At 38.2% G+C, this 19,690-nt stretch overlaps 1 protein-coding gene across 1 annotated transcript; it reads left to right on the top strand.

Annotated features, from left to right (window-relative positions):
• The first annotated feature begins 11,355 nt into the window (after positions 1–11,355).
• On the top strand, positions 11,356–19,276 carry LOC139138361 (uncharacterized). The gene is made up of 4 exons (XM_070706698.1): positions 11,356–11,580; positions 14,194–17,085; positions 17,343–17,487; positions 17,794–19,276. The coding sequence occupies exons 2-4, from the start codon at positions 15,661–15,663 to the stop codon at positions 17,985–17,987; spliced, it is 1,764 nt and encodes a 587-aa protein (XP_070562799.1). The 5' UTR covers positions 11,356–11,580; positions 14,194–15,660; the 3' UTR covers positions 17,988–19,276.
• The last annotated feature ends 414 nt before the right edge of the window (positions 19,277–19,690 follow it).

Raw genomic sequence — 19,690 nt, forward strand, 5'->3', positions numbered from 1 at the left:
TTAATTTTGTTTACTTTAGATTACTTCAGTATAGTTAAGGTTATTATGAAAATAACGCAAAGAATGTATAACGACACATAGATTTAGTCATTAGCACGCGTTTAGCGCGTCCGGCGATGCGTTGCACTAATGTCTTAATGCTTACTTTGCGGTATTTTCGCAATAGTTATTATTATATTACCATGCCCTGCCCGTCGCATTTTGATTGGTCGAGCTAAACCACGTGACTGACCAAAAATACACAGTAATGGTTTGATTACATGACCGCGAATATTAATAATAAGATTAACGACTCAAAGTATCGTAATTTTACAGCTCAAACGTAATTCATAATCAATCACAAAATAAAATGGAGCACTTGTAGGTCAAGTTAAAATACTTTTTTCTGAAAACATCTCCGGCTTTGCCAATTTTTGACAGCGCGCGTGACAGTGCGTCGCGTATTGCTCAGTTTCTGGGGCCCAATTGTCGTTTGCTCCTGAAATTTTCGGAAATTTTGACGGTTTCCTTGCTTTCGATGATCATATAATGGAAATATCAGACCCCGATCTGACCATTAACGTTTATTTGTGGGCGTGGACTCGAGGAAAGCCAAATTAACGGGCGAGGCTAATTTTTGGCTTTCCTCTCGCCCTTGCCCACAAACAAACGTTAATGGTCAGCGCGTTGCCCGGTATTTCGATATCATACATCTCCTTTTTTTATCAAGAATATATGCACCCGTCGTTTCCGATGCATTATTCCATACACTTTAAAGGCATATTCTGCGAGCAGGTTAAGGGTAAGCGCCATCTTTGTTTACATCGCGCGCTCATCCAACATCGGATGTACGAGCCGAGCAGCGATGTCGTGCCAGATTTGTACAGTGCCGTCTTGGTGTCAACTGTCGTTATTACTTCATAATATTTTTCACCTGCAAACAGTCGTAATACATTTATTTCTGTTTCTTTTATCAGAAGTTATTTTCAAAGTACAGTATTGAGTTTCAGTATGGAGCCATTCAATGATGCAATGTTTATCATCAAATATGAAAGTAAAGGGGTTACTGCATGCCCGTTACGTGCCCGTTTTTACGGAAGCTCGATTCTATTGTTTGCGAAGGCAGATGTATAGTAATTTATTTTATGTCATTATATTTTATTTTGTCTTAGTATCTACCTGTTGATTGCTGGTTGTCTGCAATACATGTACATCAGAAAGAATGTTGTTATCCTCTATTTAATAAATCAACTGACTGTGTATACCAATTATTCTCTCAAATATATGATAATAAACTAGTCAAAATCTAGTAGTTACCTGCCTCAGATGATCAGTTGGTAAAAATACTGATTGACAGCTATCTTATATTAAGTCATTCTAATTTGAAATGGAAGTCAGGGAGCGATCAAATTTTGTACTTACTTAACGAGTAAACACACACTTTGTAATACCATTCCAAAGTCAAAAAATATCTGTTAATGCTTTAAAACTGGGAAAAGTTTTTAAAATTATTACAAAATGCGTTAACAGTTATTACAAAGTGCGAATTATTACAAAATGCTGATACCCTTGTTACATTTTGCGTAGACAATTTTTTATTACAAAATGCTGATACCCTTGTTACAAAACGCGTAGACTGGTTTATTACAAAATACTGCAGACGTTATTACAAAATGCGTCAGTTATTACAAAATGCTGATACCCCTTATTACATTTTGCGTAAGTTATTACAAAATGCGTCAGTATTACAAAATGCCGCAGTACAGGGAACACTAAAGATTACTGGACTCACACTGAATCCTTATAAAAATCATTTTAATCCTGATCTTATCCCAATTGCCTTTGAATGAGATCGACTGGCAGCAAAGATCTACATTCCTCGAGAAAAGCATTGATGAAAAAATCCCTAGGAAACTTATTTCCGGATGAGATTGTTGTTTCGTCGCTTAACTGAATTATTTATTATTATTATCCCAAGAAGGATAAAAATACGTTAAGGTATGATGCCGACGCATTACGCGCCAGTTTCATTTCTTTTTAGCTTCGCGCGCAGAACATTACGTCATAGTTTTCACGTATTCCAACTTTAAACGATGTTGAACTTCTCGCAAAAGTTTACTAGTGACCCTCAAAGTTTGCTAACCATGTTTCTCATTCATGGACAAGATATTTCCTTCGTTTTCAAATTAAAGATAAACTTCGTTGTGAATCAATACCTTAACGCCCTAAGTCTAGAACACGTGCCTAACGAATATTACTTTTTTAAAGCTTCTTAGAGTAGAGGCAGCTAATCATTCGATGAGAAAGATCCAAATCCTATAGTTCAGTGTCATTTCTTTATCCTCCTTTGAAAAAAAGAAACTCCATAGAATTTAAGTCCTCCAGCAAATTCTTCGCCATGTGTGAGAAGAGCTCTTGAGTCTCGGAAACTAAACCAATCTTCCATGCAAGAACTATTATATGGACCCGAGGGAAAAACAGAAACGCTCATACATGTAGCTGATACGAGGAAGTCGCTTCTTTATTAACGGCTATGAAATCGTCTTTCGCTACGTTGTTGATTATTTTGACAATCTCAAAGCCTGGAGGTTATGTCAGTCTATTAAGCTTTGGGAAAACAGATCGTGACGTTTTTAACAGACTGTTTCCAGGCACCGACTTCAGGTGTATCAAAACGTTCATAAGCGCTGACCCTTTTTAGTAACGGACCTAAACGTGCACGTTCGTAACTCTGGACGGATTTTCCGGGTCGAAAGGAGGTACAATCAGAAATCATTGATTCGTTTTTATATATCTCATGATATTCTTTAGAATTTAACCAGCTTTTCCCTTATATATGAATCGCTTCCGTATTCCTTTTTCAACGAGCCCCTTTTTGCTGATCTTGATTTTCCAACAAATTATTGTCATATCTCTCATCAACAGAAAGTGAGAAAAAATACTAAATCGTTTTTTTAGTTTAGCATTATGACAATATTATGGAGAGGTTCAGGCTAGACTAGCTGCGCTGTCATTTATTTCCTGATTCCCTACATCCCCAATTCCCCATTCTCCCATTCAGTTGACTTTATTCATTATTTGCTCCCTATTGTCGTGGTGTGTAACATATTCTTGGGTAAATAAACATAACTACAGAAATACAATCACTACGTGACTAATGCTTGGTGCGCGACACAACAGCATGAATTTATACAGACTGTATGAAGGCGTATTGTTTAGGGAGCCGTCATTATTTACGGCCGGGGGTCGGAGGAATGTGGGGGGTCACTCAACTTGAAAAAAACCTGAAAATTACAAGGGGGGGGGTTGCTCAAAATGTGGAGAGAAATGAGGGGATTACTCAATTTTTGGTGCAAAATGAATTAAAACCCCTCTCAGATTGCACCATTTCACACAGTTTTCGATGCGAGAGGGTTCATCCCCCTCTCGCGCTCTCCCCTCTTGGGGTATGTGTTCTCACAGTTTTACTTTGTAAAATTACAAATAGAAATCAACTCACATATTGCAACAGTCTGCACCATTGCACACATCAATTTCTCATTTTTTTCCACACAAGAGAGAGTACAACCTCCTCTGACACTCTCTCCCTCAACCTTCTATGTGTTCTCCCTGGTGTATTTTCAAATTCTGCCTTGTTAGACATCTTAGTGAAAACATTGTTATGATATCCATCCAAATTAAATAATACTATACGGCAGGATACTGGTCATAGCATGAGCTTTTATATCTATATTTTATTGTGACTTTGAATGTCATTTGGTTGGTTTCATCTTCTTTAACCGTCATGAGATGACCGATGATTATCTAGCAGCCTGGATATGAAAGGTCTTTACTATCGCTGTATTTTTGTAAATTTTACAAGTACATGTTTTGATATTTAACCTAAGGGTTAGTCTAAATTTTTTTGTTAGAGAGTGGGAGTTACTCAAATCCATCAGGGTTGGCACTGGGGAGTTACTCGAAATTTCAGAGTTTCCGATGAAATTCCTTCGACCCCCAGGCCGAAATAATGACGACTCCCTTAGGTTTGAAAATCTCATTTCCTCGAATCGTGTACTACAATTGGTGGTGGCAGGATAACACATGCTATACCAGTGCTCTAAAGTCACTTTAAATTTATTAATAAGTTCATCAGTAATACTTTTCTACAGCAGACGTAATGTTTGTTCCAGAAAAGATATGAGTTATTTTATAACCTAATTTTCAAGATTCCTAAGAAAGGCAGTGACCTAGAAGAATGTGGGTTAGCTTCATTGATTTCTGTTTTAACGCCATGACTCAGGACGGTCTCTAGTACTCTGAATTATATAGGCTTTTTGAGTTTCAAAATTCTAGCCAATAGGTAGTAGGAAGCCGCGCGGAAATGATGTTTTGCTTCGGATGGCATGCGAGTATAGAGCTCCCCAGAAGGTAAATTTGACATTTGAGTGAATGTGTTCGAGGTGTGTTTTGGATCAATGCGTGTTGATTTCTGAACATTTCTACCTTCTAGCTGTCAAAACGAGGTACGATTAGTATCCAGGGACTGTCATTTGTACCGGAAGGATTCAACATGTGTGCTGATGTGATAGATATCAGTACTCTGCGTGATAACTTTATTCACCATCCTGCAGCGCCGATGACACACGTAACTCATCCTTTTCATGGATTATTAGTGGGGTCGCTACATCCCGATGGCAGGGAAACTAAAGTGCTAGGACTAATGACAAGAACATAGCCCGAAACTAGAATGCACACACAAAGACGAAGGTCTTTCATCCACACTGTTTACTTCAGATGAACGTCAACGCGAGTCAGTGAGATCGAGACGGGCCTAACAGATGAGAAAACTTTGGTTATGCTGTAAAGTTTACTATGGACGCTACTTAAGCACGTTCCACAAGTTGCAAATACATACAGTTTGCTGCAAATATAGTATGTGTTTCGTTGACCATTTTCCCAATGTAACAGGCCTGTATACCAGGTGGGAAAATTGAAAATGGGATTAATTGAAGGAGATAAGTCAGCAATACCATCCCAATTACATTCTACTAAAATTTCTTGACCAATTACTTACATCTTAAAAATCAATTCACATCAGTGCAACTAAGGCTGGTGCCAACTCTGCTATATAGTGAATATGGCTCGGTTATTTTCGCGTCTCGCCCATCAGATCTCTGCTATATCGTAAATATGGCACGGTTATTTTAGCGTCTCGCCCATCAGATCTCTGTATTTTCACCGTCAATAAACCGGATGGGTAAAAAATATGTACATTAACACTTTTCCTTCTTTCACCAAGATTGCGTTGTTTAGCGATACTTTTCGATCACTGAGTTGCCATATTGTCGACGGTAAGCCAGCCCCTGTCACGATTCAAGGGAAGAGTCGATGACGATGTGTTTGTGAAGAATGCGGTACCTATAAACGAACTGTAGTTTTTAACACTATACTATTTTTGCAACCCATTAATAAAAGAAAGATATCAGCTCTGAAACATTTCCTTATGATATAATTTTATAAGTTTCTGCGTTATTTGAAAAGTGATGGAAGCTATGTTTTGTGAGCCTATGCTGCATCCACACATTTGTTATAATAGTCTCGTTGCTGTAATTTAAAATTTATAACAATAGGGTTTTCTCGTAAGTATTGATTAATGGAAGGCAAGTTAGCACATATGAATATGTTATTTTTGTTATAAGAAAGAGCAGACGATTATGGTAGCGTGATACGTCGATATCTCGGTGGCAATACGCTGCTCCATTCGTAGCCGCGAGTTGTGAATTGCCAAGGCTTACGTCACCTTTATCTTGTTGCGTGAATAGTCTAAACGCGCTTTTCAATACCACGTGTATGCCCTTGGGAACACTTTAATACTCATTGTCTTCCATTGAAAAATAGGTAGAGCTACATTTTTGTAAGCCCTGGAAAAGCCAGGGGTACATTTTGTAATCCCTAGCAATTATAGGGCATACTGCTGTACATCGATTTATTTGTTAGACGTACTGGTACTGCTCCTTTACCATAGACATTCAGATCAAAGTAGTTTATTGTGACGCATAAAACATATAATGGAAACGTTTAAACATACCGGTGCTCAATAGAGAATTCAAATTTAAAATTGTTTTACTCAGGTTTCGTATAATTTTCCATATCCAGTACAGCCGTCAAAGTTTGCGTTGACCGATACCAGACCATAAGATGCTCGGTGAATGAATGCTACACAGATTGCATCTCGTTTAGTTCTGAACACACAAGCATGATATTCTGTACGGTTTACAGCAGTATTTCGTTTCTCACACCCATGTGGTATTTTGAGCAGATTTATGCCCATCTGTGGGCGACTCAGAGCTGCTATAGATATCAGAATGATTCTTCGTGCCAGATTAGAGTGTTGGTCTCATACTGGACTGCCAGCAGGTCTAAATTCGAGGACTTTTAAAGTTGGAATATAATAAAGAAATGATATTTTGGGCAAGAAGGTAATTTTCCTCGTTGGAAAGGTTCACCGATATTATTTAAAGCTTTTCAAGTTTCAGCATGTGTTTTCGATGCTTTCGTCAGAGAGACCCAGCAGGAACTACTGTACAGCGTATTTTGATCGAATACAAGAATGAAAAAGGAACTAGAAAGGAAGCAAGGGGTAATTAATACCTGCAGTTACAGGCTGATAAATATTCATCTTCAGAATGAGGGAAATGTGAATGAATTGATCTGGCTGCAAAAGTGTAGCAAACATTTTCAGGTAGTAAGGTTTATTTCGTCGCTTATCCGATACCTGACCCATGGATTCTCTCGAATTTTAATGGTCTTTGCTGTATAAGTTCTGAGACATGTGTAAGGGGCGTTGCACACAACACTGCATATTTTGCTCAAAAATCACTTTTTTGCAAATATTTATTCAATTTTAATTAATTTGTTAACCCAAGATTAAAATATTTGGTGGGTTCACCTTGTAGCTTGTCAAGCAGTCAAAAGTTGCGTGATAAAGAAGTGTTAATTTATGCAAATGTCTGTAAATTACCCGATTTCCTGGCTTCTTTTTCCTCCCAATTTCGAAATTTCTAAAGAATTTAACTCCACTCTGGCAGGGTCGAATTTTCTGAAATTTTCACATCATGTTCTTTAAATGCTATATAACAAAACCACTACTTTGTTTGGCAATAAAGTTCTTACATTTTGAATAAAAGGCACTTTATTTTTGCGTATCATCATTTTAATCAATTTTGAGTGTCAGCCTTTAAACCCTTGCAATTTTAGAATGAGGATAGATAATGCCGAATAAAATAGTTGTTGTTTTCTACATATACTGTTCTTTCAAGTGTAATATTACATTTCAGAAAATAGCATCAAGTTTTTGACTTAAATTAATTGTATCATTCATACCAAAATTGAGGTTTTTTACCCCAAATATACATCCTCATCCGTTGAGTAAACTACTGATACCATACTAAACTTTAGAGTCTCTGCTTTATATATAGTATGAGGGGGTTTCCTTTTCATCTTAGATGAGAAATATTGCTTTGAAAAAAACTGTGTTGGCAACATGCAGCTCCACCTTAAGCAAATTATTTGCTAGAATAACTGCATAACGTCGAGGGAGCGTATTTTCCCCGCTATGCCATATTCGGAAAGCATATTCAGTGGATAAGACTGACGAGCAAGTCATTTATAGACGCTCTTAACATCTTACAATTCTGTATTCTGTCACGTATTGATTCATTTTACCAGATTTATAATGACAACTTGGAAAATCTGACACTTATCTAATGTTTAACTGATGATTTAGATCAAGGGAAGATTGCACTTCATGATGGAATAAAGAGAAAGTCACAGTGAGCATAGCGTAAGACTGCCTGAAACCATGTAATCCGATTTATTTAAATTTGGAACAGCAGTTTTGTTCGTATCATCATCATCATCATCATCATCATCACCATCATCATCATCTACATCATCATCGTCATCATCATCATCGTCTTCATCATCATCATCATCATCATCATCAACATCATCGTCATCATCATCGTCTTCATCATCATCATCATCATCATCATCATCATCATCATCATCGTCATCATCGTCGTCATCATCGTCGTCATCATCATCATCATCATCATCATCATCATCGTCACTTGATCATCGTCATCATCATCATCATCATCATCATCATCATCGCAGTCGTCGTCCTTGTAATTATTAACAACAACAACAACAACAACAACAACATCAACAACAACAACCCAACGTCGTCGTCGTCATCATCATCATCATCATCATCATCATCATCATCATATCAGCGTCGTCGCCATCATTATGACAGCAGCAGCACAATCAGTAGTATCATCACAAGCACCATCAGCATCATTGTGCACTGACAACATACAAGCTCCTGTGCTATCGCTGTTGAGATTCCTGTCTATAAAATGGAGGCGTTCCTGTCTGTACATCGGAGGTGTTATTACGCAAAAGTGTTCTGTCACAAGTTTTACGAAGAGCATTTGTTCATATCCTCTTTCAATTACTAGACTGAGATTTTATGTCACAACCGTTTAAACATAATCTTTATACAGTTTTACGGATTACTCTTACATTATAGAGCCTCATATCATCTTCTACCCGTCTCTAAATTTTCTATTTTTCTAAAACAGTAATCTTCGAGTAGGCCATAACTTACCACCATATAACCTTACCGGAGCTCTTGAAAATAGACTATATCACATCAAATCAAATCGAGGAAACAATTTCAGATTGGCCTTAAGTATTCATATTAATTTTTTGTTGTTCAAGCTTAGCTCACGGACCAGCGTCAATATACATGTGTTACCTAGACTAGAAATACGCCTCACGAAGTAAATTCGCTTTACTTTTTCAAAATGTCATTTACAAGGTAATACCTTTAAACATGTATAAACTTCACTACTATCATTTTTGAAACCTTGGTGACTTTTACTGTAATTATCCCTTCGCCTAGTGCGTTTACTGAAAAAGTTTTTAGTTTTTGTATTCCACGTTGTACGTTAAATCATTTTAAAGAAAACTGGAATAAATAAATGGAACGGAAAACTTTCCAGAGTCTCAGCTCTTGAGATTTGCCAAAATGTACACTTTACTATCTGAGACACATAATGTTTTATGACCTTTATTCTTTACATCGTGTAAATGCAACATAAAAGGTAGCTTATCCAGCTACAACACAAAGGCTTTCCGTACCTCAAGGCATTTACTCTGCCAAACAGAGCAGAACCTTGAATATCGTATACAAAATACTAAAACGTTTGCTTCAGTGTTTGGATTCAAAGCCCCTTTTATTGTGACTGCAGAGTCAAGGTGAGTAGTCAAGTAATGTAGCTGTCTTTGACCGAGATCTCTGTTGTGTTGTAAAACTGCCTAGCGAAGTCATGTTTAAAGAACTTGGCAAAAACAACAAAAGGTACCAAGATGAATATCATGGAAGTTGACACGTATCTTCAGAATTCTATCTCGTTATGAATAATAATTAAGTAACGTTTTAGACGTTATTATTTTTTGCATTCAGACAAAAATAAAGTAGGACTGTGTAAAAGCAAATTATCATACGAGTTGACCAATAAAATCATTCTTGTACGGTTTGAGATAAGGAACTGTATCCTACGTAATTAGGTTTATTTCACAATTCAAATAGAAATTCTCATATTTGACCCACTTCACTTTACTTATGCAAATGATGTTTTAATCGACTGTTACATTAATGACCGCCATGCTGCCTATTTGTACGCATGTGTAGGCTTTCCAAACCTCTACAATGTTTCATAAGGCAAGCCAGTGGCTATATGAAACCTTGTAGCCTGGTGGTGTCTGCATAGGTAGCAAAGGGCGCGCGCCCTCTATCTTTCAATATGGAGAGAGTACCGGGAAAGATAGCAAAACGTACTTTTCGATCCATTACAGAAGGGGAGAATTCAAAGTTTCAAAAATGAATACGCAGGAAGAGGATTTGTTTATTGCATAAGTCTTGCATTGATATTTTTATCACTGCCAGGAGAGTAAAATATTTGTGTCAAAGGTCATAATAGTAGAGGGACGACAAACAGCGAGAATGACTTGACATTAAGCAGCAGTGGAAACGTCGCTATCTTTGACATACAGTATGATTTTAATCAGATGATATAAGTAATCTTATTCTGAATGAACTTCAGAGATCAATGGACGGTGGTCAACACAGATAAGAAATTGCAAAGTACTATTTGCCGCAAAAATAAACACTGAAATGATTAGATCACTGAAGTCCAAGGCAAAGCATGCATGGTTAAACTGACTATTCATTATAATACAAAGATCTAATAGTGCATCCATATCGCTGCAGTTGGAAAGACTGGGGGAATGGTTTCGATGACAACTGTACTATGCTATTCAACTAAACCGTGACCCCTGCATGACCCTACATCCGCTATGGACTGTTGTATTCAAAGTTCAATCCTTTTTTCAAAAAAGCTTTAAACTTTGCCGATAAAAATAAACCACACTGTTAATCCAGTGGAGAAATCTGTGGATACGGTTGACTGTTATGGATTGTGCAATCAAATAGGTTGACTAATACCAACAGAGATAGCGGGACACACTTCAAGGTCACATCCGGGTTCAGATTCATTGAATAATGACCGCAACTTAATGTAATCGCTCCTCGAAATCGAGAGTCTTAAGCTTGTACCCAAACTTTTCACAATGAACCTTTACACTAGTCTCTTTCAAAATCAATTATAAAAATTGGGAGTCACCATGCAAAATTTGGTACTGTGGAAACAAATAACCTCGAATTTACCCTTATTTGAAATTCAAAATGGCTGCCATCCATGTGTTACCTCTATGGTGGAAAATTGAAATTTTCGATTTCACATAAATAAGCCATTGGAAACTTTACTTACTCTGAGAGCTTCAAAATAAACCACTACAAGTGTTAGACCAAGAAAACATTTATAAAGCAGTCCGACTATCTGTCCCTGAGGCGCATTCTACCTTCATGTGTGTTGTGTTTTTTTTCAACACGGAACATATTCGTGGTGTTGACTAAATGGTGACGTAAGAAGAAAACACTTCACTTGACGTTTGCTACACTTATGATAATCAATTTTAATAGTATTTCAACGAAAATTGTTAGACCAGTGATTGCTTTGTACAAATCCTGGGAAATAAAAGGCAACTGTTAAAATAACTGAAAGCTCCGTGACCTGCACCTGAAAGTACGGCATCCGCATCGTGTACAGATCGTTATGAAAACGCACGTGTTCATACCATTGGTCAGTGGAGTAAGAAATGTGACACGGGAGTGCCATCTGGGCGTGGGGGATAGAACAAAGACAGAAAACAAACACTCAGCAAAGGGACCTTTGACCTAACTGAACAACTTGAACTAAGTGCCAAAGAGCACGTCGCGTACTAAGCGCTGCAACTCCAATTACTGCGATCTCTGCATTCGGTCATGGTTACAGAGTGCCATGGGACAAACCCACTTCAAGAATATTAATACGCATGCTCTTCACGCATCTATAATTCACGGATGACAGGTTAGATTTTTAATCATCTGGGATACTGCACGCAAATGACCACAGTTATGTCCTTGTGAAGAAGCTCTTAGGAAAGCAGGTAAGTGTAAATCCTTAAAGTTAACTTAGACGTGAGGTTGAAGAAGAGGTTAATCATAAAAATGGTATTAGAAAGGAATGCGCCTGCCTTTTGCTAACATGTGATCATCACCACTGCCTCTTCAGTACTCATATGTAATCTTAACAAACTTCGATAAATTTTCTCCCAGTAGCTAATCCAAGCTGAAATCGAACCTTTTCATCGATTTACCTACTAACTTCTGTGCTCTAAATTCGAAGCGCTTTCCTAACTTTAACGCAACTGTATCCTATTTCGAGTCCCGTGGAGACAAGATGTACCAGCTACCCCATTCAATAGGTTTGTGCAATAAGTGTGGCTGCAGTTGGAAAATTAGAGTAAAATTGAAGACGTTTACAGTTATACAAGATTGCTGTCAGTGTCTGATGTAAATTAATTCAATTTTCAATGTCAACCGAAACAGTACAGTAGTCTAAAAGGTTTCATTCCTTTTAATATGTTTTTAAAAGGATTACAGGTACGTTCACTGCAGCGATGAGTGTTAAACATTGTTTGTTTTTTATGTCTCAATGAACCGGGTCATTAAATGTGTGAATTTGCAACTACACAAAATTTCTACCGGAGACAACAGACCTTGTTTAAAGCTGTCAATAAAGTTCAACTTATTTTATTTACAAATACGTGCTTTTAACAAAGTCACCGTATACGAAATCAATCTTATGTAAGGTTGTCAGTGGTTTAAATTTGTGTAAGAGACACAGAGATCGACGATCAATCAGTGCCTGCACCAAAGTATTGTCATATATTTTAAGCAGAGGTAGGGCCCTTCACACTTATAAGTTATTTGCGACATTTAAAGGCCTGTGTTGGTACCAGATTGTCTCATCAGAAAATTTACCCACCAGATTACAATTTCAGTGGAAAACAAAAGGCCATCACACCTCCATAATCTTCTTACAGACTAGAACAAAGGCGATCGCAGGGATTGCGAGCAGTGCCTTTACAGTAATAGAGTGTTATTCAACACTGGTATAACCAGCTTACCAATCACACATAGATATGTACAGAATTAGGTCATCGCTTTGACGTCATCGGTTAGCTGCCTGTAGATGGTACTGAAGCTCAGCGCAATATTTCTGAGAAAGGTTAGGTAATTGATAGAGTTCGAAACGACTCCAACTTGGTCAGAACACGTAAATTGGTGAAAAGGAAGGAAAGCAGAGCAAACTGCCTGCTTAATGAAGGTGCTGAAAAACATGATTTGGGTATTTTTGCGACACAGCCAGTCGCGAAATGGAAAAACACCCTCGACAAACAAACTGGCATGTTACATCATAGTCAGATGCCCAACTATGCATTACCAAGTTGAAGGGCCGGGATCACTTGTATCTTGCTTTCGGCTTGCCTAGTACAGATGTGTACTTTAACAATCCGGTAATCTTTTGATCGTCTTTGCGTCAAAATACTGGAGTGAAGAGCAGGCTGCTCAACATTTTCAGTGCATTTTGAACTCAAGTCCATTTCTCATAAAGAGCCAGTAGCTGTAACCTTCGATGGTTATTTCCAATGTGTTTGTTTTTTTACTTCAGCTATATTTTCTTGCTTTACTCCTCGAAGCATGTCGAGAGGCAAAGTGTGCGGCTTGTTAGCTCAGTCTGTGTACAGACTGCATTCTATTGTTAACAAGTCGATTCTAGTTTCCCCAGAAGTTTACTTTACCTGATTGTATACACGATGTGTTGAAAGGCGAATAGTTATTGTTTCAACGTGTTTGTAGAGTAGAACGAGACCTTCACATACAAATAATAAATATTACAGCTACTAGCCCCGGTTCGTTTTTCTTGCGTCGAAATCGCAATATTATTCTGCTGTAACAAAACATAAAAAAGAATCAGGCCTAAAATACGATATTTTAAGTGCTGTACATGTAAACAGAACGGAAGAGAGAAACTCGACAGAAAAGAAAGGACAGACACGGAACATGTATCTGTGTGCAGTTTAAAGTGTGACTATGTGCAGTACTTTCTCCGCATTCATCTAGAAACCTTAAATGTATTTGTAACGTTGAAAAGTAAAAACGGAAAGATTATTTAAAATATTTTGTATCGTGTGAAGATTCTGCACATAGTGTGCTATGAAGACAGGTTAATATTCTATATAAAGAGTAAACAGCACAGGTTTTCTGCAATTTCACATTAAGGAGTTTGGTTTCGAGGGGGCGGGTTGGACAGTAAATTAAGGATGTACGTTTCTAGTGCGTCAGCTTATATGATCGAGGACCCTTTAAAAAGAATAAGAAACACCAGCACCATCATCATCAGTCATTTCAGCCTCCGTTTTACTATAAGTCTATGACAATGGGAACAAATATTATAACTTGAACATTCATTATCTGTCTGTCCGTCTGTCCGTCTGCCTGCCTGTCTGTCTGACAGGTATGCGTGTATATATTAAGTGCATCTAGCGTACATGGTGTTATAAAACTGCAACGACTCACATTTGCTTTCAACGTGAGAGACAACACAAAGACCTTTATCGTGTGACGTAACAATTGCTGCTATACTATTCATAATTTGATACTATAATTGTTTGTTTGTTTGTTTGTTTGTTTGTTTGTTTATTTGCATTCTCCAGATAAAAGCCATTTTGCACTTGAATCAATCTGACCTACAATGGCAAGTCAATTTCAGCGATGGCTGTCTGGGTTTTCAACGTTTCGCAGCTACAATCTGGGGGTCCTTTGCAACGATGAAGATATCAAGGAAACGTACGTAGAAGCTGGGAGACAAGGAAAACTTCCATTCAACAGAAGCAAAGTCATGTTTTTGGGTGACGCTCGCGTCGGAAAGACAAGTCTCCGACGTGCATTGACAGGAGAAAGGTTTCAAAAAAACGAAGCGAGCACTGAAGGAATTGAAACGAGAATGTACGAATCCAGGGAAGTAGATAATGCATGGCATATGAGTCAAAAGGTCAGCCATACTGATTTCGAATTTGCGTCTGCCTGGTATACAGCCCTTAATAGTAGTCTGAAAGGTGAAAGTAACAGAGGAAATAAACAGATTGATAGGGACTTCAATCGTCCTTCTCTAAGAAAGACAGCAGCAAAATGTTTTAAAGATGCTATTTACATATTCCGGCTTTATTTGTTCACTCAGCTTTTTTGCATCATACCACTATGTGATATCTTTCGTTATGGCTTTGCTCCATTCGAATGGTTCCTGTTTCTAGGACTGTCCATTGCTGGCCTTGATTTTCTCACTGAAGCCTATCGCCTAGGCTCGAATGTTGCTCTCCTGTTTCTCATTGAAAATTACATCCGATGTCATCTTACCCTTGATGCAGTCTCTACGTTTTTCGAGAAGCTTGTATCGAGTAACACTCTGCTACTCTACTTATCTTTTTCTGTGGTCTTTCTCGCTGTCGGGTTTGTGCTGGGTGTTGCTATCGGTTGCGGCTTTCGCACTGGTCTGGCATTTGGCCTATGCTTACTCCATCCACCCGCATCTTCAACATCGATAGATCATGCAATTTGGTCAGACTTTACAGAAATATTCTCAACCTACCTAGGAACAGCGTTAATTTGCGTAAGCCACGCTGTAGGACTGATTCTTGTACGCTTCTGGATTTTTATGCTGGGACGTTTACCGTTTCGAATTATCACTGATTTGACGTTCGTAATGTCAACTTTGTTTGCAACGTGCATCATTCTATCAATGGCATTTCCTGAACCAAACAATATCCTTTCGTTTCTAGGTAGCTTGCTTTTATTCTTTGGAAAAACAATAGGTGAATTCGCTGGTAGAGAAATCGATGCCAGAGTGAATATCGAATATCTTACTTATAAAGGATTTGGCACATTGATAGGTGTAACTTTAGGACACTTAATGGGATGGACATTTCGTCTCTCTAGTATCTTCTGTCGCACCTTTCCTGTTTTCCTTATGTCAATTTTAACTCACCCTTTGGCTGAAATATATGGGTTTTGGAAAGTAAGATCTCAAACATTTCCAGTTATTTATGTCAGGGATGCTTTCAGGGCACAGAAAGGAGGTTTAAACAATCTTCCGACGAAACTAAGCCTTTGGGATTTCGCGGGCGATGAATTGTATCACTCCACTCACCATGTATTTCTCGCCAGCCATGCTGTCTATCTCCTTCAAAAATAAGAATAAACAAGTCGATCGGATATTGTTTTGGTTAAATTCAATTTCAATCCACGCAAAGGATAAAGATTCTGTCATCTTCCTTGTTGGAACGCACAGAGACAGTGTTGGACTGTCAGACCAAGAGGACATAGATGAGTATCTGTTTGAAAACCTCTATGATAACTTTTGTGACCGTTTGGTAGTGAACTCTGACAGACGTCTAGCGTTCATGGTTGAAAATTCCGCCGCGAATGATGCTGAGATATTTCGAATTAAAGAAGAGGTCAGCTCCAAAATCCTGGAAGCCGAGTATATGACCAGGGAGTTTCCTATCAGATACTTGAAATTCTACAAACTTATACTGACTAAGAGGAACGAGAACGGCAATAGACATCTCTCTAAAAGCATTTCGTCCCATACTGATGTCAGAGGTTATGTATTAAGAGAATGTGGAATAAGTAATAACGAAGAGTTACGAGATCTTCTTTGTGTTTTTCACCGGGCTGGGGAGATAATATATCAACCAGACGATCCGGTACTCAAGCAGTATGTTGTTTTTGACCCTCAGATCCTTGTTGACATCATGAAAACACTAGTTACTATTCCACCACGTCACAAAAGATCACATAAGGTTGCATCGTGCTGGCATAAGTTGGAAAAACATGGTATTCTGCACAGTTCTCTTATCGAACACATAGCCAAACAATTTAATTTGCCAATGCATGTTATCATATCGCTGCTCACTGCATATGACGTAATATGCCCCATACTGCAGAGGTCTACAAGAACTGCGGATGAACTATACATTGTGCCATGTCTACTGCCGCCCTTTTCAAGTATGTTAAATGGCTCTTTGGGCATCAGGATGGACGATTGGTGGATGTCCAGTGAAGGTGAAGAGGTTTATTATTTTGACTTCGGCTATTTACGACCCGACGCTCTCTTTAGCAGGCTTCATGCACGATGTTTGAACTCGGATCAAATAAGAGACAACTCAAGTACGCGACAGTTTTTCTTCGACGTGGGCAAATTCACGTTCGGATCCGATGTTTTCTTCAAGCTAGAACTTCTGCATCACTTACCAGAACAGAACCTTATAAAGGTCAACGTTCAAAGAGCCACAGGCACAAACTCAAGAATGTGCGTGAGCAGCTTACTTGGTCACGTGGAAGTCATCAGAAGACGAGATTTTAAGTATCTTGAGTACAGTTTTGGATTTTTGTGTCCTGTACGTCACCACAGAAATCCCATCCTCCAAGGGAAGCTGCATGTTGTAAAATTGGCCAACCAATGTTGTCATTTGCGGGAAGCAGGCCCCTTCAACTTTCTCTGTGAAGGACAGAATCACTCGGTTGATGTTTTCAGGAACAATAATGGAGTAAGTAATATATTTATTACTGACCACACGATATCTTATCAGCGTGAGGGCAACTCTGTAAGGAAATCATAGAAAACGGTTATCATGTAATGCAATTTGCCAGAATTCATGTGTACTGTCTACGGCCTAAGACAGCATTACATATAATCTCGAGACGATTCCAATAGCAATAATGCTTGGGTTATGGCAGATGATATGCCAATGAGTTCAGTGATTCTGTTTTCACGGTTCATATTTCTTATTCTATTGTTCTGTAGTCTGACGTCTGGAACCGTGAGACGGCTGTAGATATGTTGCACCCGGACAGAAAGATCGCTGAAATGCCACCAACCCTACACAAGCAAATATGCAACAATTTGAATGTGGAAAGTATGATCGCTGGTGATTGGAGAGCTTTAGCAGGTAATCTCTTGTACATAATATATAACACGTCAAATTACATCTTTCATCAATATATTTGTGACAACAAGATAAAACGTATTGTTGATTTCAATTATACTAAACCACGAAAGAAAGAAGGAATTTTTGTGAATGTGTAACAAGGAAAATATCGATCACGGTTCATTCCTGCGCTCTGCTCATGCGCAATGAACAATCTGCATCTATTCCAGACATAAATCGAACACTTACCCGACATTCATAATCGTCACTATGGTTTGGAATGATTTAAATTATTTTGTGTATTTTACATGTTCTTATCTGATTCAGGTGAGATTGGCTGTTCCATTGAAGATGTTCGGCTGTTCTCAATTAGTAAAAATCCTTGCGACGAAGTGTTGCACTATTGGTCCACAAAATACCCTGTGACCATCAAAGAATTGTTAGAAGTCCTTCAACGGCCATCCATATCAAGAAGAGACCTTGTTCTTCTTATAAAGAACCATACCGTTTCACAGCAGTAGAAACATTTGGATGAATACCGAGCTCCTTACGTCCAGAGGAAAGAGATCAATCTTGAATATACGCTGGACATCCTGTGTACCTAGCTATAGGCGTCACTATCCAAAGTAAAAACAAATCTTACGCTTTTACCCTATGGCGGGGTGTTTCAACTTGCGCCAGTGTAGCTCATTGCGTTCAGTTTTCAATACTAGAAACATAAAAACAAATCTAGTTCTCCATTCCTGATGCAGATAGTTCTGAAAAGAAGATCAACATTCAAAAAATTTTAAATTACGAGATGAAAATATTCACAGTGTTAGTGATAACGTCTTTCACGGCTTTGAATAGAATAGTTGTCATTTAAAAAATTATAAAATTAATGGTCCAATGTGATATGATCGTTGTTATTGCAAACATTTTGTTCTCCTTAGCCTTGCCAGTATCAGAGCACTCATAGATATTTAAGTGCCATACTAAGACGGTGGCCTTGATTCCAAATGAGCGAAAGTACAGGTATCAACGATGATAACTTTTGCATAATGAACAGACAAAACAATAATTGGCTGAAGCTTTGAATAATATCTTCACTTTTCGGCCATATACCTCTGGTACCTATATATGTTGGTATATGTTGGTCAGACCGTGTTGTTGATCTTGTATCTGCCTTGTGGTTCATTGACTCACTAACACATTTCATACAACATAGAGCATGGTCCTGAAATTATAGAAACCCTGTAATTCACAGCACAAGCTACTAAATGAAACAAGGGTGCTGACACAATTAATAAATTTGAGGGGCTCTCGTGATTTGAAAAAAATCGAATGAATGAAAATGTTGACCTTCTCGTGCTCATTAGCGCTAGATTCGATATTTCTGCTCCTCGTAACTGAAAATAGGGACTCTACCCTTAACTTATTGAATACAAGATGGAAGGCCCTTGCCGTCGTTTTCGTAGTTGGTATTTTTATTTTGACAGCCAGAGGTTACAAACAGCTAATCCGCGGCTACATGTACGATTTTTGATAAGTTTCCCATGCAGTCAATTCTCTTTTGTGACATGTTAATCATAATATAAATTCAAGTTTATATATTTATAACGTTGTAATTGCCATCAAGCGGGTTACTAGATTTGGTTAAAAGCTGTGATTAAAGACTCATTAATGGAATTTTCTCCTGTGTTCACGTTCGATCTATTGGACTATGTTAGGTTCGTATCCCTGCTATCTCTGTCTCTCGTCTCTGTCTATATGTCACTCTCCGTCTGTCTGTCTGTGTGTCTATCTGTCTGTCTCTCTTTCTCTCTCTCTCTCTCTCTCTCTCTCTCTCTCTCTCTCTCTCTCTCTCTCTCTCTCTCTCTCTCTCTCTAAGACAGAATAGTAGAGGGCTTCATTTCCATATGCTTTTTAATTTCATGAAGTAAGCTCAAGGGAAGGGATGCCTTTTCAAGCAAAGGGAATTGGGCTCAACCGTGTTCAAGTAAGCATTCAAGGGAAGCTCACAATATTCCATGCATCTAGTTTCTATCAACTTTTGCCCTCCATATGGATGCTAATGCCGTTGCTGAAGATTTTGCAACAAAACGTGTTCTCCAAAGCCTTTCGAATAATTTCGTAAGTAAAGAAAAATGCATACTTAAAGTTCCGTCGTACGAGGGCGCCCTACCTTTTCATTTCACGTTGATCTTACAATTTAAAAAAAATATCTTACAATTCAAGGTGGATG

Source organism: Ptychodera flava, chromosome 8 (assembly GCF_041260155.1).
Source record: "Ptychodera flava strain L36383 chromosome 8, AS_Pfla_20210202, whole genome shotgun sequence".
Lineage (NCBI taxonomy): Eukaryota > Metazoa > Hemichordata > Enteropneusta > Ptychoderidae > Ptychodera > Ptychodera flava.

What these genes read in the sequence shown, in the direction of transcription:
- LOC139138361 (XM_070706698.1), top strand. Translation starts at nt 15,661, where the DNA reads ATGAATTGTATCACTCCACTCACCATGTATTTCTCGCCAGCCATGCTG. An exon ending in TTTTCAGGAACAATAATGGA is followed by an intron (nt 17,086 to 17,342) that starts GTAAGTAATATA and finishes ATTGTTCTGTAG; the next exon opens with TCTGACGTCTGGAACCGTGA. An exon ending in TGATTGGAGAGCTTTAGCAG is followed by an intron (nt 17,488 to 17,793) that starts GTAATCTCTTGT and finishes TATCTGATTCAG; the next exon opens with GTGAGATTGGCTGTTCCATT.